At 42.5% G+C, this 26,615-nt stretch overlaps 1 protein-coding gene across 1 annotated transcript; it reads right to left on the minus strand.

Annotated features, from left to right (window-relative positions):
* Positions 1–2,587: 2,587 nt before the first annotated feature.
* RRAGD (Ras related GTP binding D) lies at positions 2,588–21,106 on the minus strand. The gene is made up of 7 exons (XM_088519774.1): positions 20,833–21,106; positions 13,311–13,606; positions 12,682–12,881; positions 11,560–11,674; positions 6,310–6,452; positions 5,297–5,445; positions 2,588–3,498 (listed from the first exon to the last, which is right to left on the minus strand). The coding sequence occupies exons 1-7, from the start codon at positions 20,978–20,980 to the stop codon at positions 3,347–3,349; spliced, it is 1,203 nt and encodes a 400-aa protein (XP_088375900.1). The 5' UTR covers positions 20,981–21,106; the 3' UTR covers positions 2,588–3,346.
* Positions 21,107–26,615: the final 5,509 nt, after the last annotated feature.

A 26,615-nucleotide genomic window follows, 5' to 3' on the forward strand; every position in this document is an offset into this window, starting at 1 on the left:
CTTAGCATGAGTGTTTGTCACTGTAGTAGTTTCACTTGCATGAAAAGAAATGCCCCAAATTTTTATGCTTTAACAAGAAAAAATATTGCTCCATCACAGAGTATGAGCTCTCAGATGCTGTATTTGAATGATGCTTCACCAGAGGCGTTTGCTCCTGCTGCTGCCTCCTCACAGTGTCCGTGCTGGCGCACAGAACCAGGGAGCTCACGGGAATTCAGGAGGACATCCCAGCGCTGTAGTGGTTTCAGTGGCCCAGTGCATGTTTGTGCACTCTGGTGCCTCAGGGAATCCACGTCACCAAGTACTCTGGGCACTGCCTACCGAATTACTTACAAGGACTTCTACCACTGCAGCAAGTTGCTACAACCAGTTGTTCACAGCTATTTGGCTTCTGAGATGAGGACTTTAAACAGGACGCTAAGCCAGTATGCGTTTATTCGTTCAAAAGAGAGTATTTTAGAGACATGGCTGCTTCAAAAACAGTTCATTCCATGTTTAGGCAAACCTGATGATAAAGCAAAAGGGAAACTTGCAAATCAGTCATTTAGGGAATATTACATGGTTCAGAAACTGTTTACTTCTTGCATGATTCCAATTAAAAAGATGTATCTCTAGAGCGCTTTGTCAGCACTGTCCTGCAGCATAAGGGATGCTTCCTCCCTTGAAAATAAAAACTGTAGCCTCAATAAAACTTAAAAAAATGAACAAGAGACTGAAAAATAAGACGTTAAGAAAAAAATATATCCCTGGCATGCCTCACTGGCTCAATCGCATCAGCTTGTACATTAAAATCTGAAGTACTGATTAGAAAATGACCAGAAGTGAAACACACGAGTCATTGCCTAAACTGGGAAATATCAAAATGAAGCTGTAAAAATAAAGGGAATAGCAAGTTTTGTAATCAAATGTGTTTGAAACATGAGAGATTTTATGAAACTATTTATCCTAATAAAATCCAAATTGAAATTTTTTGTTAGCAGAAGTCATCTGGTCCCACTAAGTTACACAGCATAGTGTATGTCAAATGCTGGAGGGAATTACTAGAGATAACCTAATGGCAAATGAAGTGTTTAAGTAAGGTGAAAGTCTCTCTAAATACAAGGATACGCATGGTGATATAGATGTAAAATACGAATGCTGACACATCCAGCCAAACACACAGAAACGACTTTCTTTAGTCATGACTCATACCATAGTCAGTATGAAAAGGTGCTGCTACTCTAAATGTCTGGTCCAAGAAATGAGGCAGCTTGGTGGGTGCTCCACTCATCCTCACACGTATCTGAAAGGAGGCAAGGGAGAAAAATCACGGTGGGTAAAATAAAAAGCTTTGACTGCTCTTCAGTGAAAGGACTGCTGAACAGAGAGTTGCCAAAAGTCAGATACTCTCCATCATCAGCGTGGTAAACTCTGAAGACAGCTCTACTTGAATGGATGGTCAGGACAACCGCCCTTTCCCAAGATGATGGGTTGGCAACAGCACCAACAAGAATTTGAACTCTGTAGTTTTGCAGCATTCTGCTTTTGTTACAGCTACTGTTATTATCCTTCATGGTGGCACCAGAACCAACATTTCAGGATATTTCTGCTGTTTTCCACCTCCAGGCGGGAGCAGTAGCCTGGCTCCATCTGTTTACTAACACCCTTTTCTAAGAGCTCCACATACATTCAGTAGAGTCATGTTCCAGAAAGATAAGGCAGCAAAGCCATGTGCATGAGGCAACAGTAAAGGACTGGAAACCATGATCCCTCTTCAGGTTGATGTTTGGGTAGAGAGAACCTTTGCATTCAGTGCCAGCTGGATCCTCCAGTTCATGTATTCAGTGCAGCACCAGAGCTGTGGCCTGTCAGCATGCCATATGTAGCATACAGGAATTTTGCATTTGTATTCAAACCACCACAGAATTTAGGCTAGTTTATCATGGGCTAAAACTCTTTAATTTTCCAGAAAAGCCAGCAAACACCTTGGACTCTTGAATCATAGTATACTTTGCTTCAGCTAAAGAAAAGCTTTCAAATTCAATCCTCACTTCTGCCTCCACAGCTGTGCCAGCTCGAGGCAGAGGAGTTGATGAGTGGGCAGAGAATAGTTTTCCTCACCACGGCTCTTCCTCCCACTAGCAACTAGAATTTTACATCATTAACTATACAAAACCATCAGTACAGAATTCAGAAGGTGAGTTTTACTTCTTCTCAAATTTGAAAGTGCTCTGGTATCCTGGCTTATCCTGTGGCAAATCCATCCGCAAGCAAAGTCAAAATAAAAAGCAGTTATGTGTGCCGCTTACCACAGCAGGTAGATTCCCCAGAGCTCATCTGAAAGATTTCTTTTGATTTCTATAACAGGTGTATCCCTAAATAGGGGGAATCAAAACCCAGTGCAAACATCTCTAACATCTCCTACAAGTTCATTTTAAGTTTTTGTACTGGCAGGATGAAAATACATATAGATTCTTCCCTGCACCAACTGCAGATGCAGAGACTCTCAAAACAAGCTTGCCAGGCTTACAGCTTGAATGTAAATTCAACCTTGCACATGCACCACCCTCCTCCAGAGCCTTAGAAAAACACCAATGCAACATAGAGCCATTTTACAAAACAATTATCTTTATAGAAAGGTATTTTAGTGGTATATGTTGAGGTAAAGAATAAAAATAGACCCAACAGAGGGTATTACCAGTGTTATGGAGAACTCCGGGTAAAATTTGGCCAAAAGCCTGTTTTATAAAAGCTAATATTTACCTACCAGTTATGATCCCTGGCAAGGTGCTTATTGCTATCATACTTTCAAAATAATTCTTCAGTTTACAAATTGAAAAATATATGAAATTAGATCCGTATGAATGTTCGATATTAGCTGTCACAAATTTTAAAAGGCATTATACCGAGTTTTCTTGATTGTTTACTAACCAATTTGATCTTAGCAGGTAAATAAACTACAGCATACATTTTACCTGACACCATGCATCAAAATCACCATAAAAACTAAGTTTATCAAAGTCCAACTCCACAAGGAAAACATGAAAAAGTGCAAATTATGTACCCAGTATTTCTGTCACAGCTGATTTTTCTTAATATGGCATGAAAAAGGTTTACAGCATATATTAAGAAAATTCTTACAAGTGTTCACCTCAATGCTTATATATACAACATTTTGCTCAAAGTGCTCACTATATGAAAAAAACTGATTGGATAAAAATATTTAAACAGTGCTTTCTGAAGGGTCGGAGAAAATTCATCTAATACATCAGTCCTGTTTGTTTTCCTCTTCACTCAGTGCAATGAGATGCAGAAGTCACATCAATGCGAAGAAAAGCCGTGCTCTTCAGAGCCAGCTGAGCCCCCATCACAGCGGCAGTCTGGGTGTCCCGTTGGGGGTGGCCCTCTTATTTTTTCGCATGTGGCTTTGATGTTTTCGAGATCTCACTACTTTCATTCGTACTTCAAATACTTCTTGTATGGCTTTTCGAAAGCAATGGAAATTGTAGTCTATTAATCCTGTAGAGACAGAAGTATATTTCATATTAATAAAGCTTTACAAAAATTAAGCTAATGAAAAAAAAAAGCTTATATTTTCTGAAACAGCTTGCTCTCTAGAGATCACCATCAGTGAATCTTCTAGGCAGTTTTTCATAATGCAGAGAGAATTACACTTGATAAACACAAATAATTCAGTAAGCTTTATAGCATCATACTATGTGCTATATTAAATATATGTACTAGTTGTACAGAAAATGGACAGATAAAGTACATTTGCAGATAAAGGTTTAATTTAACAACTTTAGAGAATTACTCTGTATACTAAGATAAAAATTAAACTCTTTCATAAACTGTGTCATTTTATAACTGTAATAGAAATGAGTAGGACATTGTAATTTTTACATGCAATCTTTGAGATTGACACTCAGTAGAAACATTATCAAGTAACAGGTTTTCATAACAGCCAGTTATACTGCATCCTATATTGTAATTTAAAACATGATACCTTAGACATGTTGTGAAGTTACATATATGCATAATTACCACATGAGGGGGCTGAATGTGATCCCACAGAAAAGCTGTAAAGCCAGATTGGTGTTCAATCTGAAGACTTACTGTGTGACAAATTGTGTAATATTGCAATAAAATTTTAGGATTTTAATACTGAACTTATGACCCCGTTCAAGGTTAATGCCATAAGCTCTCTCAACTCAAATACTGCTGAGTTTTTCACTTTACTTTCCCTAACAGGAAATGATACATATTTTAAGTGGTTTATATCTACCACATTATTATTTTTTTCTGCAGGAATTGTTTTCTCTCTCGCTGAAGTTCAGCCAGATATAATTTGGAAATCACCAAAAAAAAAAAAAAGTGCACCATAATATCAGAGCTGTGTATTTAAAATGTATTAATTACCACGTGTCCCAAACTATGTAGACACAAAAACCTGACAGTCACAGACAAAGCGTAGCAAGTGTTTATCCAAAATGGTGCATTTTCTGACACAGTCTTGTTAGCAGGTATGTCAATGTAAGGCAGTAAAAAAAGGAGAATGACAGCATGTAACATAAATAATAATGCTGGCAGAGCTATCAAAGGGCAATGTGAGCAACAGGAGGTCTATAAAATGAAAGCTAAATGCTGTGTGCATCACGAGCAGGCACAGTATGAGTGTCAAGCACACGCAGCCACAGAGCACACACACACAGCAAGGCTGCCTCGTGGATCAGCCCTTGATGTTCATCAAGGGCAAGGGCAACATGGCCATGCACAGCGACCACGGCCTAAGCCTTTAGCACTGACTTTGAGCAAGGGCAGGGGGACTGCCATGACCTTTTATGCTAAACTTTACCTTCAAAAATGAAAGTCGCTCAGTTCATAAAGATGCTGCTTCCCAAAGTCCCCTTTCAGAGGCAAGAAAAGCAGCAACGTATTTCTTTCTATCTGCCAGCTTCAAGAATTTTCCCTTTGTTGCAAATGCATATGATAGTGCCACTAAGTACAAAGCACTGCTAGCTGAGATAAAATGACACTTTCTGCTATTGCAGATGGAAGGCTATTTCAGTGGACGTAAACTATATGCTCTGATACCAGAAATCAGTCCAAGGTATTTATGATTGCATCTTATCTTAATGCCAGCACAAATACCCCATTCCTTTATAAAGAGAGTGTTCTGTAACCTCTACCAGGGCATATTTACCCTTTCTATTTGTGATACAGCTAGAAACTGTATCAGCAAATGACAAGCACAAAGTTATTCATTAACTTGCAGATGTAAAGCAAAAGTAAGGCAATATTAGACAAGGGAAAATACCTTTTCTCTCAAAGCTTTCTTCTCTTACAAAGCAAACAAGAGCAAGGAATTTTGTCACTTCTTTCAAATATAGGACAGTTGTATTGTTCAGTTTTATGATTGCCATTGATTCTTTGTCATAAGGAGTCCCAGTGCCATCATCTTTGAGCCTAAAGGCAATATTAAAAAAAAATTATAATTAAAATACACATATACGCACAAACAAGATAAGCCACCATATGTGCTAACAAAAGCATCCTACTCTGGTTCTTTCATCAAATAATCTCAAAGTAAGAAATTTTAATTTCATTACCCTTTAGGAAGACTTTTCTTTAAACCAGACAGTGTAAAGTAAGGAACACAAAGATTAAGTCAATAGTAAGAATTTTAGGCTACAGTCTCTAGCAAGTATACTATGGTATAACTTAGAAGTATAATCATCTTAATGTGCTAGTTCTACCTTTATGTGCTCCTGCAGCTTCCAGGAATAGCTGGCATTCCACTTGGGCAAGGGCCAAGCTATGTAAAACCATAACGTAACTTGCAAGGAGATGTACATGCAACTGCAGAAGTTTTACAGTTGCTAAAGGAAAGGGATAGGAAGTGAAAAAAATAAGGGCAGGGTGGGAAGAGAAGGAACAGATGACTGAAGCAAGAGTGAAGAAGCAATCTGAGGCCACTAGAGGCCACTAGCTATTAAGGTAAACAAAAGGAGTAAATATGGCTTTTAATTAAAATGGCAAGCATCCTTTTGTTTAATTTGGCTATGGGGAACAAAAGATAATGCTAATATTTCCTTTTATATAAGGATGGGTACTTCCCACTCCTTCCTGCAAATAAAGTTATTAGCATATAAAAAGGACGGTGTTCACGAAGGCTGTGGCAGGGAACACTGCTTCATGCTGGCAGGGAAATCTGTATCTCAGAATGTGGCAAATTACTCACATTGCTGCTATTGCTTATACTGACATCATTCTAATTTTGGAATTGAGGTAATTCAGAATGTAGGTACACAGATCTAACAAGGTACTTACCCATATATACAAGAAATGTCAATCACAACATCTATCATATCACAGCAAAGCTCGTAAGTCTGCATATCCACTGGAGTACTATCCGTCGCAATATAGATTTTACTGACTACATCAAATAAAAATGCTTTTTCAATCCCAGAATTCTATTAAAAAAGGAAAGAAAAATAAATTGAAGACATGACTTCAATTTTAACACCAATCTTTGTTCCTCTATTTGCCTAATATATAAAAAGTTAGGCTGAGTAAGTGAAAGTTATCTTGCAATCATGCTGATTTTGGAAGAAAAAGCACTTATATTTTTGTAGTAAACAATGATGTTCACAGACTTCCTAACCCAGGTAAGGACCACTGCACTCACCCATACACCGCTGGTCAAAAAGTCATACAGTCATATTAACAGTCACATAGTAGAAAAGAGCAAGCAATAGAGAGAGAGGAAACAAAGAAAGATGGGGAAAAAAAAAAAAAAAAAGCACTTTCTGGATCTGGACTTCTGCCAAGTCAGATTCCTGAACATCCCTTCTCTGGAAAACATCTGGAGAGGTTACATTTATTTTCTGTTGAAAAAGTTCCAAAAATATCTTTTGAGGTCAGGCTTTTGCAGTCTTGCTCCTGACTCTGACAGTGGACAAAAGAAGAGGGCTGTAACTTGCACTTATTTTAGCTGGACACATACAAAGGTGGAAACAAGAAAAGAAAAAGAAATAGGGCACAATGAGGAACTGAAATTCTGAGCAGCAAGGATTAGAATTAGTATCTCAAGGAAACTGGGAAATTGTCTCAGCAGGGTCTGTAACTGGGTACCACGTGGCTCCTCAGTAGGTCTTTGAGGCTCAAAGGACAAGCAGCAGCACTTTGGTGATGATTCGTGTTGGTATTTTGGTGATGACTGAGCACTGAGGTGGCACTGTTGGTCACAGCCCTGCTGCTACAGCAAAGGCGGCTGCTGTGGGGACAGCTATGTCCCTGCCATCCCGCCGAGCTGATTCAGACACTCTCTGTTCTGCAGATATATCAAATCTGCTGCTCTAAGAGGCTAGCCAGGGAAGCCAGCTCAGCCTCAGCTCAAACTCTTTGGTAGATAAGGTAAACTGCAATAGGCCTCTCTTTCCAGAAGGAAAAAAAAAAGAGGAAAAAAAACACGGAAACACTGAAAACACTAGTTTTGCTTCTTGGTACCAAGGGATCCCACCTGGGCAGTTGTCCCAGCACAAACACAAAGGGCAACTTCCCAGGACTGCTAAATCTCAATTATCAAATATGCTTTAGAAACCAAACACACAAGAAGAGAGGAAACCTTTTTCTATCAAACCTTTCCCGCCCTGCCCCCCATATAGGCTTCCCTATTAATAGCTGGGGACTGTTGCCGTAACTGTTCAGTAATTAATAAAACTGCTCTGAAAATCTCCAACATTTTAACATTTTTTAGCTTGGTTTACATTTACATTTCTTCTTTTTTGTCGTCTTCTCCCTTCTTAAGTGAACCATTTAACAAACAAGAGACTAAGATGACCTTCACACTTCCTCACATTTCTCAAATTCTCTGAAATAAATGCAAAGATTTCAACCGGGGTATACTATAGTGCAATAGCCAAGAATATTTTGGACAGTTTCATTTTAAAGAGGTTTAAATCTGCCACCAATACATAAGGAACTAAGACTGGAAATATTCATCCATTACAGCATAGGAAAAAGTAGATTTCTTGTATTTTATTATGGAAAACACTCCCCGAATGGCACATTTCAATAATTCATTAATAAAATCATTATTCAAACCAAAATATATACTCTGGATACCTTATGTACATGGACACATGGGCTGAAGCACATGATACACATGGGCTCAAGGGAGATGCCACTGCCATTTACAACCACCTAATACTAGTGCGCAGGGACGACAAAGCAAAACTCTTCTTGGAGCAGCAGAGTGAAAGGACAAGCAGCAACAGAGAAGCTGGAAGATTTGATAAAAGGAGAGTAAAAAACCTCTTTTTTTCTTTTTAAACCAAAAGCACTGGGGGCAGGCTGAGCAGAGAGGCTGCAGAGTCCCCATCTTTGGAGCTGCTCAAAGCTCAGCTGGACACAGGCCTGTGCAGCCCCGCTCTGAGCCACAGCTTCTAGCTGTTCAAGAGGGCCCTGCCAGCCTGCATGGCTCTAGGAGTCTCTTCTCTGAGCACTAGTAACAAAAGTGCATATATATATAATGCATATATATATATATAAAATGTATATTGCTTATTCTGGTCACGTGAGAGCTGTGCAACTTTCTGATTTTCCAGATAACACATTAGTGCTCACAGAACCTCAGACTTCAAAAGATACTGTCAAATGGGATTATTGGGATTCACAGTGTATATGGGATTCACGGTGTATAATAACAGCTGTAGATACCATATAAATAGTTATCTGCAATATATTTCCAAAAGACTTGTTTAAAATGAGAAGAAACTTCAGGCAAAAGAGTCTGGAGAAGAAACTCTGTAGCATCATTCATGAGGAACTGATTAGACAATTTTCTATTATAAAAAGAAAAGACATGCAACTATAAACTCAGCTGTTCAGGTAAAATGTTCTTTAAAATATTAAGATTTCTGTAGCAAATATAATAACCTTTAACCATACAAAGTGTTTTTTCCATCTCAGAACTCTAGCAGTTGCCCTCTGTCTATTCTTGCAGTGACAGATTAAAAGGTTTTCAACACGAGATGTCTGCCATTCTGGGTGGCAGGGGCAGCAGAAAATCTGCTTTGTGGCAACTCTATTATCGCAGGCTGGAGCTTGGTATCTTCACTGAAACCAGCGTAATTTTCAGTTTAAACTAACAGGTCATGCACTGACCTGCTGAGAAACAGACTGCTGACCTTTCTGTGGTAACAGACACTGCTGCAAAGCAGTAGGAGTAATAACCACTTAAATCGTATAAGCGTGACTTGGCAGATTTCATCTGCCAGAGGATTTAGTGTGCCTTTCACTGGCAGGAGAAAGGACTTAGCACAGTGCTTGTAAGAAAGCAGCTCAGGAAAAAAAAAAAAAAAAAAAAAAAAAAAAGGAGGTTTACAAGGTCATAAGAAGTTAGGAAACACTGGGTTTAAACACTGATACAAAAAAAAAAAAAAACCCCACAAACTAGTCAAAGAGATTATATAACTGATGTTCAGTGACGGAGATGATGGTAAGAAATCAACTGTTTTTCTTACTAGAGCACAAGGCATCTTATTAAGAGAACAAAAATCAACCACTGCCTTATTCAGCTGGACAAAATTCTGCCACTGAGGTCAGTGGGAGCAGGATCAGAGTAAGTATTAGCCATCTAGGACATAACCCTGACAGACTGTGAGAAAATGCAGGGTATCAACAGTCATTTACAGCTAGATATGCGTTTTGGGAAGGTATTTAAATAGGCCTTGTGGCAAACAGAGAATTTAGTAAATATTAAATACTACATTTTGATTTATAGATTGTGAAGTTTAAATAATAAAATTAAGCAAAAATATCTATTTTTCTCCACTATAACCCATTGATTGTTTTTAATGAACATTTTTCTAAACAAAAACAACAAAAACATCTTAAAGGAAAGAGGAATACCCATTCTCATGCCACATAATTTCTCTGTATGGCCACAGTAGTTAAAAAGCAGATAACCTTTTACATGAAGCTCACGCAATGTTAACAAAGATTTACGTGGTTTTTGAATGCTAAACTAACAGTGATACTTTATATTTTGCAGGCAGCTGGAGTAAAGAATGTAGGAGCTCACACACTGTGGCACTATAAGAAGTTATGCAAAAACCTACCAGGAACTTTAAATGACCACAGATCTATTTTCATAATTATCAGCTATTTGTGTTGGAAAGCTTTCATGGCGTAAATTACAGCATATCCTCATGAATATTGCTCAGTTGCAAAAACTAAACCAGAAACCAAACCCACACTTGATATCCAACACACATCCTAAGGCATGACCAAACTCCACATCAGGATTCCTAACCAGATTTGTTCTGAGTTGTTAAAGCAAAGAGGCACCTACTACTTAATTCCACCCCATAGAAAAAATGTTTTCTGAGGATTCCACCAAATTCCTTCCAAGTCTTCTACCTACAGTGCTCTTCCACTGCAGAAGACAAACTGAGAACTCAAGAGCAAAACATAGCTGCTTATCATCAACAAGCCAGATTATACTCTATTTGGACTTCAAAAAAAAAAAAAAAAAAAAAAAAAAAAAGTTTAATACTCTTTCCTCTTCTGAGGAACATGTCTCAGCAACACTTTTCTGTTCTAATATGGTGTAGCATAAACAGCTTAATATCTAGTTGCTCCAAACCTGGATATCCACCACCTTTTCATTAGCTTTCTACCATACGTGGAGCTCAAGACTGGATGATGACTGGCAGGTAGTCCAGCAACTTTAGTAGAAACAGTCTACTACAACAAGCTGTTTATTATGAAGCAGCATCATGCATTGCTCGCTATTAAGAGAACAGGCTTTTGAAGGAAACCCTTCAAGTAACCCTGGCCCTTCCCTTCAGCAATGCATCCAACCTATTTCTCTCTTCTAATTTCACACCCTGTATTGAAAGACTATGAAGTCTAATTTGATTTTAGCAGGCTATTGAACAATATTAAATAATCCCATTACATCAAGATCACAAGTCACCTTCAGTGGTAACAAGTAAATACATAAGCAAAGCTTCCCAATTGGCCTTGAGCATAACTATGATACTTGGAATGGATTCTTATCTCTGGAATTCTTAATACAAGTGAAGATTTTCTTAGGTGAACTAAGCTTCAATAAACAGAAGAAATAATTCTAGAAAGTAGTATAGACTGTTCTACATAGGAAGTCAGACAAGGGAATGTTCCTTTAATAATTTATTTATGCAGATTTTAAGTACTATTTAAAAACAAACAAGCAAACAAAAACACAGCTTCGCAACATTCAAGTTAACGTATGAGTAGAAAATTAATAACTGCTAAAGCACTTTATGTGTTGTTTTCATTTAGCAGGTTACTCTGAATACGTCAGCAGCATATTGCAACTCTTTAAGAGACAAGAGGGTGGGGCCAAGCTTTGTGTCACTACATTTCAACGAATTTCTGGACCTCTCTGGAAGTCCAGAAGTCTCTGGACTTCTGCCAACTTCTCTGGAAGCCCACAATGCTCTCAGTCTCTCAGAAGGTTCTCAACAGATAGCTGAACATGCGTGTTGTACATTGCTGGCTCTAAACACAAAGTACGTAACAAGTACTTACTGAAATAAAGATGTTAAGTAGGTTTTCCAGTGTTGGGAGCTGTGGAATCAGTTTCTGTACCACTTTGCTAAAGGCTTCAAATATAGAATGATCATATATGCTTGTCAGATAAAAGCTGGAAGAAAATGTCACCATATTTTCTTTTTAGCCACATATTGTGAACATCATGTACCTTGTATATGAGTGAAATGAAATATTGTCAAAACACCAAGTGCCTAAAATTATGCAATTACCCCTTGTGATCAAAAGTTACATGTTATAATTGAAACACAGGATTTCATACTGGAAAGTACATACTCTGATGATTATATTTGGCATGATAGCACATATATCTATATGCAAAACTCCATTGTAAACTAGTGCTTGATGTAGAATGCTGTGATTTAGTTCTCATCTTGGTATTCTCAGGGAAGTATTTTATATATGGGAAGAGGGCAACATTACTGACTCTACATGTTGTGATTTACATTTTGGAAGCTGTAGGCTCATTTAACAACAAAATGATACATTCAAGTTGTTAAAAACTCTAGGAGTTTGCATGTTGATGAAATGGATCTCTTTTTATTAATATATTTGTACTTAGCTTTAAATCCTAAGATTGAGATGAAAACTTGATGTATCCTAGTTCCTAGTCTGCAAAGAAGCCCCTTTTTAAAATTATTTGCTATAATAATCTGCTTCATCCACAGATACATTGCAGAGACACAACCATCTGTCTCCCCAAGCAGCAGCAAGGACTAGTGGTTGGGAGAGGATTACGAGACTGAGGACGGCTTTCAAAGGAGGCTAAAAAGAGATGATTGGCAAACAGACTCTACCGGGGGCTGACCTTTTCCGAACTATTTTACTTCAAGATAGCAAATGCAGCAAAAACTAGTAAGACTAAAGTTTATTCATCATCTGCTTATAAGCACTTCCCTTCCCCATCTATGCCTCCAAGAGAGCACCCAGAAAAACAATCCTTTGTTGGGCTCAGGGCCAAAGCAGTGCCTGTGACTAACCCTTTCCTTTATACACCAAATTCCTGCTGCCTGTCACTTCAACAGAACAGAAAACTGTAACTTGTCAGATAAGCTGCTCTCATCCTTGACTTAAATTTCTTTGCCCAGCAACTTCTCTCACCTGAGGTGAATTTTCTCCAATCCAGCATCTGCAAGGTCATCATTTGCTCTCTGGTGAATATCTCTTTGTGTTTCAATCTTGTGGTCATCAGATAAGCCATCCACTTTATGAATAAAGATTTCAAAGTTGATATCCGGATTCACTTTATAGGCTCTGGTCACAGTAAGATGCAGCCGAGCTAATGCTTCCATATAATCATCCTAATGAAGAAAAATAAAAGCAACAACTGTGGGATTTATTTATTTATTTTAATATCATACTTACTTTTAGATAATGCTACTGTTCAACAACAGCTATTTTTTTTTCTGATACTGCAAGCAGAAGCCTGAGCCTACATCCAACACATGCACTGATCTCGCACTGTCAACTCTTGGGACTCCAAGCAAGAAGCTTGACGTGTTAAAGCAAACTAGTGAACTGTTTTTGAACACCGTGAAGACAGACATTAAAAACAGTCACACAACTCTTCCAGTTTAATGACTTTCTTTAAATGTATGTTGGTAACCATAAGTCATTTATTTGCTTTAGAAAGATCTCTTTAGGCTTTCCAATCCATTTCCCTATTGCTGAAGGAAGAGAAAAAAAAGTAGCTTAAAAGCTCCCTGGCCTTTTTTTTTTTTTTTAATTACCTGAGAATCAATAACAAATATAAGTGCTCCAGTGCCTCTGAAAATCATCTCATAATCAAATGTAGGATCAAAGAAGTCAATTTGCCCAGGGAAATCCCATATCTGAAAGTTGACGAAGGAGCTGTTGGAAACATCCTCTCTGCAGATCTTGTTGGTGCTCTCCAAGAAGAGGGTCTCATTTGGTGACATTTTGTGAAAGACAACTTTCTGAATGGAAGACTTCCCACTTCTTCTCAATCCCATGAGCAGGATTCTTGGCTTAACTTCAGTACTGAAGGGATCATTGAAATCCAAAACTGAATAAAATAACACAAGAAGATACATAGTATAATCATATAATCACACACAGTAAAATATCTGATTTCACCCTTCACCATCTACAGGATTTGAAAGGATATTCTTCTGTAGTACTGATATCATTATCATACATTTAAGGAATATACTCTTAATTAAGAGACTAGTTTTGGAAATTCAGAAGCTCCATAAAAACATTTTCCCTTCCTTAACTCAGTTGGGATTTTGCAGGAAAACTAACACAGCTCCTCTACTGCAACTTAATATTCTTTGCCCCTTTAAGAATAGGCAAAATATGAACAATTTGATTAATAGGTAGAAAAAGAACACAAGTGTAAAAAATTTACTTTTGAATAATGGTAAATACACTTGCTATTTGTGAAATCTATCTGTAATCTATCTGTACAACTTAACTGTATTTCTTCTTACATCTAATAATCTTATATGTAATAAATATTAACTGATTTATTTTAAAAACATAATTGTTGATCTGTAAATGAAATGGCATGTTTTATTTGTGTTTATTTGAGCATAAACAGGAGATGGAAAAAGATGTGTTACAATGCTGATACAAAACAAAACTCATGTTTCTAGACAAAAAACCCTGAAAAACAAATGTTGTGGTTTTATACGCAATTTTTACCTTTCAGTCCAGAATTTATAAAAATGCATAGATGGCATGCTATCCTACACTACCATGTGAAAACTGCCTTTTTTCCCTCCCCCCACCCTTCTTTTTTAAACTTCAAAGAAAATATTTAGTAGAAAGAGAAAGCATCACAAAAGACAAAGGACAGCTGTGAAGCACTACTAAATACCATTTTCAAACTGTCACTGGCCATTCTGAAAAGCCATTCTATTAAAAAGGATACCAGTTTTGCCTATGTTTCTGACTTTTCCATAGAGTACTTTTTTAAGGGAGACAAATAACTAACTTTTCTCCAAAGAAGAAAGGCTTTGATTTTTGGTTTTTGGGTTTTTTTAAATTGTAATTGCAGCAAATCACTGATCTGATACAGAAAAGTTTTTTCAGATTATTCTGCCGTATCAGTTACTTCTGAACTGCATCATGACTAACACATTCTCCTTCCTGCAAGTCTCTGAAAGGCTGCTCAGAAAGTTTAGGTACGCTCTTCTTCTCACTATGTTATTTTGAGGCACTCTAGGAGCTTAGTTTCCTTGCCCGCATCAGATACAAGCGCTGTCTTCCAGGTTCCCTGCAAGTTAGGCCATTTTCTCTCCTGTTCCCCATTCCTTTGGGAAATATCCCACAATGACAGCCAGAAAGATAATTTCTTATAAAGAGTCACTTCTAATCTGATTGAGAGACCAATATTTCCTGAAAATAATTCAACTGTTAGCGTAACCACTAAAGTGATTAGGATTTCTCGTGCTATTCAGTAATTTGTCTTAAACTCTTTAAGAGGCTATTCTCCAATACATTCCCTATCTGCAACATGTCTGGGAACATGCTGATTTCTTATGCTACCTTCCCTAGTTTGAAATGGGAGTTCCTAAGACTGAACATTTTTTACTGTCAATGCAATTATATTAGCATAAAGCTTCTTCTGGGAGTAAACTATACTGTTGCATAAATAAGGACATAAATGTATAGCTATCCACACCAGGACTATACCAGCTTAATAGCTGCAGGTATCACCAATCAAAATAGCTAAAAATTGCTGCATTTAGAGTATATCTGTAACTTCGAAATGTCCTTTGATACCAAACTGAACATGGCACCGCATGTTAAGGTAAAAAGCTTTCAAACACTCTTGTGATGTCCCATCTGCACCGTCAAACACAAGCAATGCAAAGACCTGAGACACTGTGAGCGCTAGGGCTCACAGCACACAGGAGTCAGGTTAAATCACTGCCAGCCAGCGGGCTAGACACTGCTCCTGTCAGACACAACCAGGTTTCTCTCACTCCCGGTGCAACAGATTGTTCAACAGCAATTCAGAGCACAGGCGATTACTTTTCTTTCTCCTTTTCTGCTGAGTTTTGAATCACAGAAAAGTGGTGCAAACATCTGCTCATACACGTGTCCTTCTTGCATATACTCTGCATATTTAAGTGAACAGTTTTATTCCAAGAGTACTGAAATACAAAAGAAGCAACTTCAGGAACCGCAATTTTAGTTTGGATCCTGTAGTTCTTGGATGGACAAATACACTGAAGTTATCTGCAGTTTTTCCTCACATTAAGACTGTTGATCAGGATCAACTAAGTTAAGGAGAGAGAATGAGCAAGGTACCTAGGAAAATAACCCGACAACAAAATTTATTAAGTCGCCTATCCCCTTTTTGTCATGCTCTCTATACACCCTTAGAAGTATTTTGTATTCATTTGAGAGGCAGTTATCTTCATATTACTGATTTCTTACTAACTTAAATATTTTGGGGTTTTATATTAGAAATGTATTTGCATTAGACACCACTACTAGACAGTTTTGATGATTTGGCCAATCACAAGTTCTAAAGTAAAGGAATGATCCAAGCTTCATACTTCCATCTAGAAGAAAAACCAAAAAGCAGGATTTCATGTTCCAGTTAAGACAGAGATCAGAACGACTTCTAGACATGAATTATAATTAAATATAACATAAGGAAAGACTATAGCTTAACAACTCAGGGCAGCATTACCACTACAGAAGTTAAAGCTACACAAGAGATGCTTCTATTTACTAATGTTAGAAAACAGATGTTTTTATTCACAGTCATCATCTCAGCAGAGGGGACCCAGAAAAGAGCCTGCCCATTATAAAACCCAAGGAACTGAAAAACATGGAAAGCCTGAAGGAATCCTTTGCAAAGGAGTGCATTTCACACTCAAAGGTATTATCCAGATGATCAAATCTGCACTCGGTCCCTCATGCCTCATACACAGCTTTTGGAAACAGAAAAGCAGAATGTACATCAGGAACGTAAATAACATTGGTTGTGCCTGTCTGTACCTCCCAAGCCTTAGCTACCCAAAACTGCAGCTTCACAAGCACAGGTCTTACAGTGCCCACATGAAACATCCCTTTGGCACCATCTACCGGCTCAGAAGCGGCTGTGTCAGTCTGTGCCCCTGGCACTGCAGTGACTGGTGGGTTTTGGAGCTCAATAGCTCCAAGATCCTATGCATTGTAAATACATTTGAAGGGCCTTGACATGTAGTGCCACATAATAACAGTGCTCTGTTATTACCTGGGGAGCATGGCCAGGTTGGAGCTCTGCACAGACGATGCCCCTTCAAGCAAACAGCTGCAGGAGGTGATGACGGCAGCTCTGTAAGAAGCTGCCCATCCTCCTCATGAGGCACAGGCAGCTTTTGCTAATCCACAGGCAATGGTACCCGCATGGCAATAAGATGCAGCCAACCGACTGCTCTACTCGGCCTGTCACCCTGAACGTAACAGCAGCATTTTTCTGTGTGTGGAAAAAATATGCTACAGCATACTTTCTATTTTGGTAGACATTGTCTTATCAATAAAACAAACCAAAGATCCAGGTTTTAATCATGTCTCTTCCACCCAATTCTGTTCTTTAATGCACAAGTTTTCTGCAGATGTCAAATGTATAGCCACGACTTCATTCACATACATCCTGCAATTCGTAAAGCACTTTGGCCATCAGAAGGGAAAACAACTTATTGAAATTGCATCTAGTAAGGCTTTGAATAATGCGCTTCATATAAGTCCTTAAAGAACAGCCTTCTAGATGATACTTTCTTGCATTTTTCAAAAAATTACACTCCAGCATGTTCTGAATGCAACAGAACCCACCAAGTCGAATGGACTGTGTCCCCCATTCCCACCACAATAACCCCAACTTCCCCCACGTGTCTTATGACACATCCTCCCAATAACAGATATAACATTTTGTGGCTAATGTGGAGCTAGCCAAATGGCAGCTGGCTAGACACTTCACACGTGTGCTCTGCTTGGCCAGCTGCTGCCAAGAACACGCACATCTGTGCAAAGAGCCTTTCGTTTGGGTCCTCCTCCCAATGCCAGCTTTCAGATTTGTAGCAACTTAACTATCTTTGAGACTTTTCTCCTTTCTTTGAAATTTGATTGAAAGCGGTCAGTAGTTTTCTGATGAGAAAGGAGTGGGAAGACAGACAGACTAGCTACATAAGCCCCTTTTCTTTAAGGAATCAGGCCAACAACTCGCACATATCTTAAAAATTATCTTAAATAACATGGGGGTTTACGTTGTTTTTCTATTAAATTTTTCCACACTTGTACATTTTATGAACCGAAATGCTTATTAAGAACTGCTTTATACTATGGCTTTGTACATACAAAAAAAAAAAGAGACAAAAAAAGTTGGAAGTGAAAATAGTTATTAATGAATAGAATGAACATCAGTCCTTTCGCTACTCAGACTGTTATTTAGATTTTGAAATTCTGCCCACTCAAAGATAGGAAAAGGTAAATGAGTATTATCCAAACCTAAGACAAAATTGCAAGTGCTAAAGCACTTTCCTTTGAGAGAGTTAGAGATTACCTTATATGTAAAGGAAGCGAATGATACACTGCCTGCCCACATTCTTTTGCAAAGTACATGACAACTCCTTCTTTAATTTGCCATGGAAATGCCAGTAGATGTATCACCGCAACTTCCCAGGCGAGGGTGATTATAATATGAATAAGAGAAATGCTAAACTATCAGATGTTCTGTAACAAGAAAGATCATTTTCCCCATTATTAGCTGAAACACATTTCTTGTTTCATTCACTTTTGCACAGAGCAAATGTCAAGTTTCAATCTTTACGTACAGGGGACATATCACTCCAAAATTTTCTGCTCTTGTACCTCCAAGTCTGTTCGCCTTAAACCATTTCTAATACTACTTTGACTATGATACTTCCAGTGCACTAGAGTGCTCAAGACAACAGTCCTAGTAAACACATGCACTGAACATCTTCAGCATTGAGCTTCAATGCTAACAGATATCCTGAGCCTAAAGAGTTAACAGAAAAAAACTCCTATGCAATTGAGAAAGCTGTTCAGCTACTGCGGGTTTACAAACATTGCAGAAATGCCAGTGGAAGGAAATTCTTGTGGCTAAAGACTTAGAACCAGAAGACCTGGTTCTACTCTTCCACAAATGCTGCGCTCTGCAAGCATATGACTTAAAGCTACTTCCTCAGACACTGTTCAGAAGATCTCCCCACTTGTAAGTACTTTTTAATTGCATATATCAAGAAGATGACTAGGCTTTACATAACTAAGTGCTTTAAGGTCTATTAATATGACCCCATGTCTAAAATCAGAAGTCTGAGGACAAGAGTTTTGGTTTCAGCATTCAAGTGGGAGATAAGAACCAGCCTGGGCCAAGAGCAAGTTTTGAAATCTCCCACGTGCCTACAAACACAATATATGTTTTTGCTGTTACGCCTGGTTTCTTGCTTCCTTCAAGAGCCATGCATGGAAGCTACTCTTCTTTTATTGCCTTTTCACTGACCAGTAGTGTCTGTAACATTGAATTTTGCACCATTTACATACAGACCCAGGAAAAGATGAGATAGAAACTGGGAAAAGCCCCCGTTTCAGCCCAGTAAGTGTTAAACACACACAAAAGAGGTTATTCCCCCTTGGAATAACTTGGATCCAGATCCCAACCCCCTCTCTTAAATATGCTCAAGCCCTCAGCCTCCAGAGACTTCAGAGCAAATGGAAAGCCAGTGATCTGGACAGTTAAAATAACCCTTTGTTTTAACCCTGGGAAGGAAGAGATTTCTACATAGACTATCATGGACTATCCTGTCCTGCTCTTCTAAATAAAAAGCTTGGTTTCTGTTACGTACAACATTCTGCTGCTATTCTGGAAAAAAAAATTAGCAATTTAACAAGGTTCTTATTGAAAAATACCTAAATAAATTCCTCTAAGGACAGAACACGCATTACTTCCCCTATAGAAAATACAAAGTTAGCTTAGCACAAAATAAGCAATATAGTAAAATATATTCTCCCTGCATCAAAACAACAACAATTCCTTAGCAGTGTCAAACAAGAGGCTGGTCTCTGCTGCAGCTTTACATACCTGCATGCTGCATATCTAAATTCACACCAAGGAATAACATGCAAAACACCAAGGGGAGTATCTTTTTTTTTTTTTTTTTTCCTCTCACCACAAAGTTGTGCTAGTCAACGTGATACCTCCCTCGGCAGCTGGTAGGACAGGGCCTCTAGCAGGAAGGGTTCTCACATGTCAGTAATCAAAGAAACATTAAAATATGCCCTTTTATTATGCTCTTATAAATAAAAGTATTTCTTTTTTCACCCTGATATACCCAGAGCTCTCCAGGCTCCCACGTGAAAAACATTTCAGAAGAATGAATTCATGTGCTGAATGAAGCAGCAGGCACTGAGCCGCATGAATGAGATGGCTTCTCCTGGTGAGCCCATCCTTCCTCCATCCATTCTGCCGCAGACGTGCCGCGAGCAACACGGGTCCTTACACGGGCACACAACAGACGTGCAGCAGAGGCTGCCACTGCGGAGACTGACATTCGCAGCTGCGGAGCAGCCCTAGACACCGCTGCGCACGGCTGCTGCCTTTTATAGCCCGACACCATCCCCTCCGCCTCCTTGGCACGCTCGAGTCAAATCACCCGGTTCTGACTGCTCGGTTCTCTAACTAACTTGCACCCCAAAGAGACGAGAAAAAATACATTTCTCCCCCTTGCTCTGTACTTCTTTCACCCCTTTTTCTGCTGCCATGCTTCCTACATCTGACACCCTTTGCTCTGCTCCTGTGTTAGAGGTTCCTGGATCGCACAGCAGAGCCAGATGGCCCTGCTTTTGCCATCCCCTCCACAGCATCCCCCTTGCGGCTCAGCCTCTCTCACAGACACCCCTGGGACCCCAGACCTGTCACATCTCCCCACACGGCCTGTCTCCCCTCTGCTCACACCTCTGCTCCCTCCATGCTCTGCTCCCCCACTCCCCGCCCCAGCCCCCTGGGGAGCCCAGTCCTGGCGCTTCCCTGTCCCACACACATGCAGGGCAGGGCCCGATGCAGCCCCAGCGCCCAGCCAGGCGCCCAGTCCTCCATCTCCCCCCTCCACACCCACACTCAGCCCAGGGGCCTGCCCTACTTCTCCCCACAGCTGCGCGCAGGGCCAGGCCCTGCCCCACGGCTCGGGACCCCAAACCCGCCTCCTCCCAGACGTGCCCCGCTGCCCCCGGCTCCCGCGCCGCAGGGCCGGCCCCACCGCGGCTGCCACTCACACGTCTCGTCGCCGCCGCTCTCCGCATCCCCGTCCGAGAAGGACTCGGCCCCGTCGCCGTAGCCCGCCAGCCCCACGATCTCCTCCTCCTCTTCCTCCTCCTCGTCGCCCTCCTCCTCCTCCTGCAGCTTCCTCGGCACCTGGCTCATGCCGGCCGCGCTGCGGGCGCCTCCGCGCCGCTCCGAGGGCCCCTCTGCGGCCTGTGGCGGCGCCGGGCAGGGCAGGCCGCGCGGGGGGCCCAGGTGCCGGGCTGCCGCCGTGCCCCGTCCCCGCGCCGCTGGCGGAGCGCGAGGCAGAGCCCCCCGCGGGGACACGGAGGCGGCGGCGAGGCGGCTGCGTGACCCGCGTCACCTGATGCGCCGCCACTGGCGCGCAGGCACCGGCGGGCGGCGCACGCGCGCACGCGCCACCCCCAACGGCCGCCACCCCCCCATCGGCCGCCACCACACACACCCCAACGGCCGCCACCACCACCACCACACACACCCCCAACAGCCACCGCCACCACCACACACACCCCAACGGCCGCCACCACCACCACCACACACACCCCCAACAGCCACCACCACCACCACACACACCCCCAACAGCCACCGCCACCACCACACACACCCCAACAGCCACCACCACCACCACCACACACACCCCCAACAGCCACCGCCACCACACACACCCCAACGGCCGCCACCACCACCACACACACCCCCAACAGCCACCGCCACCACCACCACACACACCCCCAACAGCCACCGCCACCACACACACCCCAACGGCCGCCACCACCACCACCACACACACCCCCAACAGCCACCACCACCACCACACACACCCCCAACAGCCACCGCCACCACCACACACACCCCAACGGCCGCCACTACCACCACACACACCCCCAACAGCCACTGCCACCACCACCACACACACCCCCAACAGCCACTGCCACCACACACACCCCAACGGCCGCCACCACCACCACCACACACACCCCCAACAGCCACCGCCACCACACACACCCCCAACAGCCACCACCACACACACCCCCAACAGCCACCACCACACACACACACCCAACAGCCACCACCACACACACACACCCAACAGCCAACCCCCCCAACATCCACTACCACCACCCTCCAACAGCTGCCACACACACACAGCAGCCACCACCATACACCTCCAACAATCACCACCACACCCCTCCAACAGCCACCACCACAAAAACCCCCAACAGCTACCCCCCAACAGCCACCACCACCACCACATCCACCCAACAGCCACCAGTACACACACATACCCAACAGCCACCATCACACCCCTCCAACAACCACCACCACCACCACACCCCCCCCCAAACAACCACTATCCCCTCGTCAGCCATTACCACACACTCCTCCTTACGGCTCCCACCACCACAACACACCCCGTCAATGGCTCCCACCACTATACACATACCCCCAACAGCTACCACCACCACCACACACACACTCCCAACAGCCCCCACCACAACACCTCCCCCGGCGATGGCTCCCACCACCACTCACACACACACCACCACCCCCAACACACACACAACAGCCTCCCCCCTGCTCTTCCCAACAGCCCCCACAACACACACACCTTTCCAAACATGCCCCCACCATACACACATACACCCCCAACAGCCTCCCCACCACACTCCCCCCAACAGTCCCCACCACACACATCCCCCAATGGTCTCCCCACACACACATACATACCTGCCACACCTGCTCCCCAACAGTCCCCCCAACACACACCCCTCGAACAACCTCTCCCACCAAGCCCCCCTTGACAAGCCCCCACCACCACACATGCCCAACAACTTCTATCCCCATATACACACACACGTGCACACGCGTGTGCGCTACCCCCACTTCCTGCAACCGCCACCCCCCAATGACTCCTACCACTATACCTCCCATGAACCCCACCACCACACACATAAACAAAATGTGCCCCACCACCATGAGCACCACACATACACATGCCCAATGACCCCACCACCACACACACACACAACCACACTATCAACACCACACTCCCACCTCCACCAGCCCTCCTTCCAACAACCCCCACCACCACCACATACTCCCCAACCTCCCCCCTACATACACACAGGCAGGGCTCCATGGCTCACACCCAGCCATGACCACTGCCAGACATGGTCCTTCCAGCGCTGTGGTGTTTACACACAGCCCCCAGGACTGCTGTGCCCTACCCTCCCTGTTCTGCACACCCTCACACAGACACCCCATACCAGCGCAGACCCTTTGGCTCTTCATCCCCAGCCTCCTGAGCCCGACCCCTTGCCCACATGGCTACACCCCACTGGGCATTTGTTCCCCACTGGCTGCAAGGCAACGTCCTATAGTCCCACTTACACCTAAAAATAGCTGTGGAAACAGTACGTGTGCAGTGCAGCGCACACACCCAGTTTGACACATGGGTGACCGGGGACGGATGAGCAGGGCCCGGCGGCACTGGGCTCTGCCGGGCTCCTGCAGCACGCGACGCATGTGGCCGTGGCAAAAGGCACACCTGTGCATCCACCTGCGTGCTCCGACAGGCAGGCTCAGGCGTGCCCGCGCGCATCAGGGGCATCCTGAGTGTTCTGGTAAAGACATCCTTCCCCAAGGGTTTTGAAGTCAGTGAAATCCTGTAGGTCAGGATGTACCACGTGAAGACAGACCATTCTGCACCTCCTGCAAGGGCCCTGCTAAGGGGAGTTCAGTGCTGCTCTTGTCCTCTCACACCAGTTCAAAAACCGGAGCACACACATTAGTCTCCAGCCATGCTCCTACGCTGCCCGCTTCGGCGGTGCCGGAGGGCCGTGCCAGAACTGCTGGCTTCAATACGGGGTATGCACTCTGTGTCCTGTGTGCTTGTGCGCTAGATACTCCAGCACGTTACTCTGTTTCTCTCTCTTCCTCCCTCTTCCTGTCCTGTTCTTTCTTGTCCTCAAGATAATCATTTGACCTGTGCTCAGAGGCACTGTGTTCTTCCTGCAGCTGATTGCTTTCCCATTCCTACACTGCAGGACAGTGTTCTTATCAACACGCCTTCAGGCTGCAGCAATCCAGTTGAGATAATGCAAGAGCACTTTTGTCAGGGGAAAACAAAAGTAAAAAGGATCCCCCCTTCTGAGCTCCACATCATGACAAATGTACCAATATGTGGATAGATATACCAAATTGCATTTACTGACATGCATTTCTTTACTTTCAACATATGAACCTGCTTGGAAGTTTTGCTTGAAAAGATAAACAAAGTACCAAAAAAAGAAAAAAAAAAAGTGAAATATTTCAAGGTTAAAATCCGTTACAAAGAAGTAGGATCTGTGGTAGAAGTTTGGAGGATGAACTTTTACTGTTACCATTTTTAGCATTCTGTCTTGGGATACCCTGGAAGACACTAACCTGCCGAAAATTCCTGACTGAAAGAGAAGGCAAGCTTCCAGGTCTTCAGAAAAAAATCATTTGTCTCACTGACTGATTGCATCTGCACAGAAAGGCCTATTGAGCTTCAAGGCTGGCTATGGGAAGTGAGTCTTGCTCAGAAATTTCATTGACTGTATTAGATTTCTCTTATACAAAGACTCTGAAATGTCACGAGTCAGAGATCGGGAATAATTTGGAGAATATTATAATACTAAATTAGAGTGTAGAAGCTCAGTAATGACAGGACATATTACAGTGCAGTTCTTCCCACAGCACTAATTTCAGTGACCTCCTACTTGACTTCAGTTTCAGGTTCAGAGTCACTTAAGACTCCCAAGCCATCTCCAAACAGGTTTTAGGAGTATGGCTAAAGGATTCCTGCCAGCCCTCTGGCAATATAATCTCGTCCAGGCTCTGCTTAAGCTTCAGGCCTTGTTCCTCCCTTATCCCTCTGCCACCAACTTGTTGTCTGTCCTCTCTGCCCTTGGCCTTTTCTCTTTTGTCAATTTAACTTCAAAGACACTTGCGCAAAATGGTGAACTCCACTTGCAAGAGCGCTAAGCCTTTAGTCATAGGTCTTGTAAAGGCAGATGGACAGAATGGCAGAATATGAGATGCAACATTTCACTGACATCCACACAATGAAGGGAGCCAGAGCACCTAGGCAGGACAGTATCTCTCTCTGTTTCTATTAAAGAGGAGCAACTCCCATTAAATAGATTGGTTACAGTTCAGTGCCATAAAATCTTTTCTTCTGCAATATATTAACTTTTTCTTTGCCAATGACAATGATCAAATGTAGTCAAAATAGTCCTGCAAATACTCATATACATAAAACATATTGAACACAGCGCTTAACTGTTACTGACATGAAAAGTTCCATTCTCCCATCAGAACTTTATACAGAATCAACTATAATAAAATTTCAATGAACTGGGTAAATATTCATCATGGAAATAATCAAAAACATGTAGGATAAGGCACCACAGCATATTTTTAGGCATGCATTTTGGGAATTGTATTCTAATTTCAGCAATGATACCGCACTTAAAATTAGGTCTGCACCATGTTTGAGAAAACTACAGAGCTTTGCTGAAATGAGACATCAGAATGCAAAATCCTATCAGCAAATCTTTCCTGCAAAACATCAGGATACAGAGTTTTGAGGAGAATCGTTGGTGTGGATATCAACACAGATTAAAACTGTAGCAATTGTTTATAGTGACAAAATGCAGAATCACGCACGGACACATTCAAAAGAATATATTCATCATGCAGCTAAGAATATTTTAGCACCTGTGATACTTCAATGCTTCGTTTGTTTAAGGCATCATTCTGAGAATGCCTCAAAGCCAGGCGAGGAGGCCTTTGAAACCCATGCGCCTGCAGGGCTGGGCATTATATGAGGGTCAGAATTACTCTTTCTGTTTTCCCTCTCCTCTTCAGATCCCTCTTTTATTATTTAACCTAGCCTACTCATGCTAATGCCTTCCTCCTGTACTGGCACCTACAGATGTTCCTGCCTAACTTGTCTTTCTAGCAGTTTGCAAGTTATTACCGATTTACACATTTAATTGCCCTTGTATCCCCATGGCTTGGTGAACCGCAGATCCCGGGAGGCGCCGGGAGCTGGAGGGCTGGGTAGCGCAGGGATGAGGCAGAGCAGGCTCCAAGGCCTCCTCAAAATCTGTCCTCAGCACCTCTTCTCCCATGTGCATTATTGTGAGCTTCTGCCATCAACCCCACTGCGGAGGGGCTCCAGCTCCGAGGAGGGTTGCTCCAGCCACACTGCAACATTCCCATGTCCAAGGGCTGGGAAGAATCATAGAATCATTATGGTTGGAAAAGACCTTCAAGATCATCAAGTCCAAATGCAGACTCATCACCACCCTGCCTGCTAAACCATGTCCCCAAGCGCCTCACCACACATTCCTTGAGCACTGCCAGGGACAGTGACTCCACCACTTCCCTGGGCAGCCTGTTCCAAGGCTTCGTCACTCTTTTGTGTAGAATTCTTTCCTAGTATCCAACCTGAACCTCCCCTGGTGCAACCTGAGGCCATTTCCTCTTGTCCTCTTGGTGGTTATTTTGTAGAAGAGACCGACCCTCGCTTCAGCACAACCTCCTTGCAGGTACCTGTAGAGAGCTACAAGGTCTCCCTGGAACCTCCTCTTCTCCAGACTCCATAACCCCGGCTCCCCCAGCCGCTCCTCTCAAGCTGAAGCCCCTCCACCGGTTTCCTTGCCTTTCTCTAGAACTTCATTTATCATCGGGATAACAGCACTGGCAGAGCCCCGTTCCCGCGCGGCACAGCCCGGCTCTGGGGCTC

This window comes from Tinamus guttatus, unplaced genomic scaffold (assembly GCF_059628265.1).
Source record: "Tinamus guttatus ecotype Peru unplaced genomic scaffold, ASM5962826v1 Tinamus_guttatus_pri_ptg000070l, whole genome shotgun sequence".
NCBI classification, from domain to species: Eukaryota; Metazoa; Chordata; class Aves; order Tinamiformes; family Tinamidae; genus Tinamus; species Tinamus guttatus.

Coding starts and splice junctions, on each gene's coding strand:
- RRAGD (XM_088519774.1), bottom strand. CDS start 20,980: ATGAGCCAGGTGCCGAGGAAGCTGCAGGAGGAGGAGGAGGGCGACGAG. Junction 11,675..12,681: donor TTGGAGAAAATTCACCTCAG/GTGAGAGAAGTT, acceptor ATTTTCTTCCAG/CTTTTATCTGACAAGCATAT. Junction 5,446..6,309: donor GACATTTCTTGTATATATGG/GTAAGTACCTTG, acceptor TATTGCCTTTAG/GCTCAAAGATGATGGCACTG.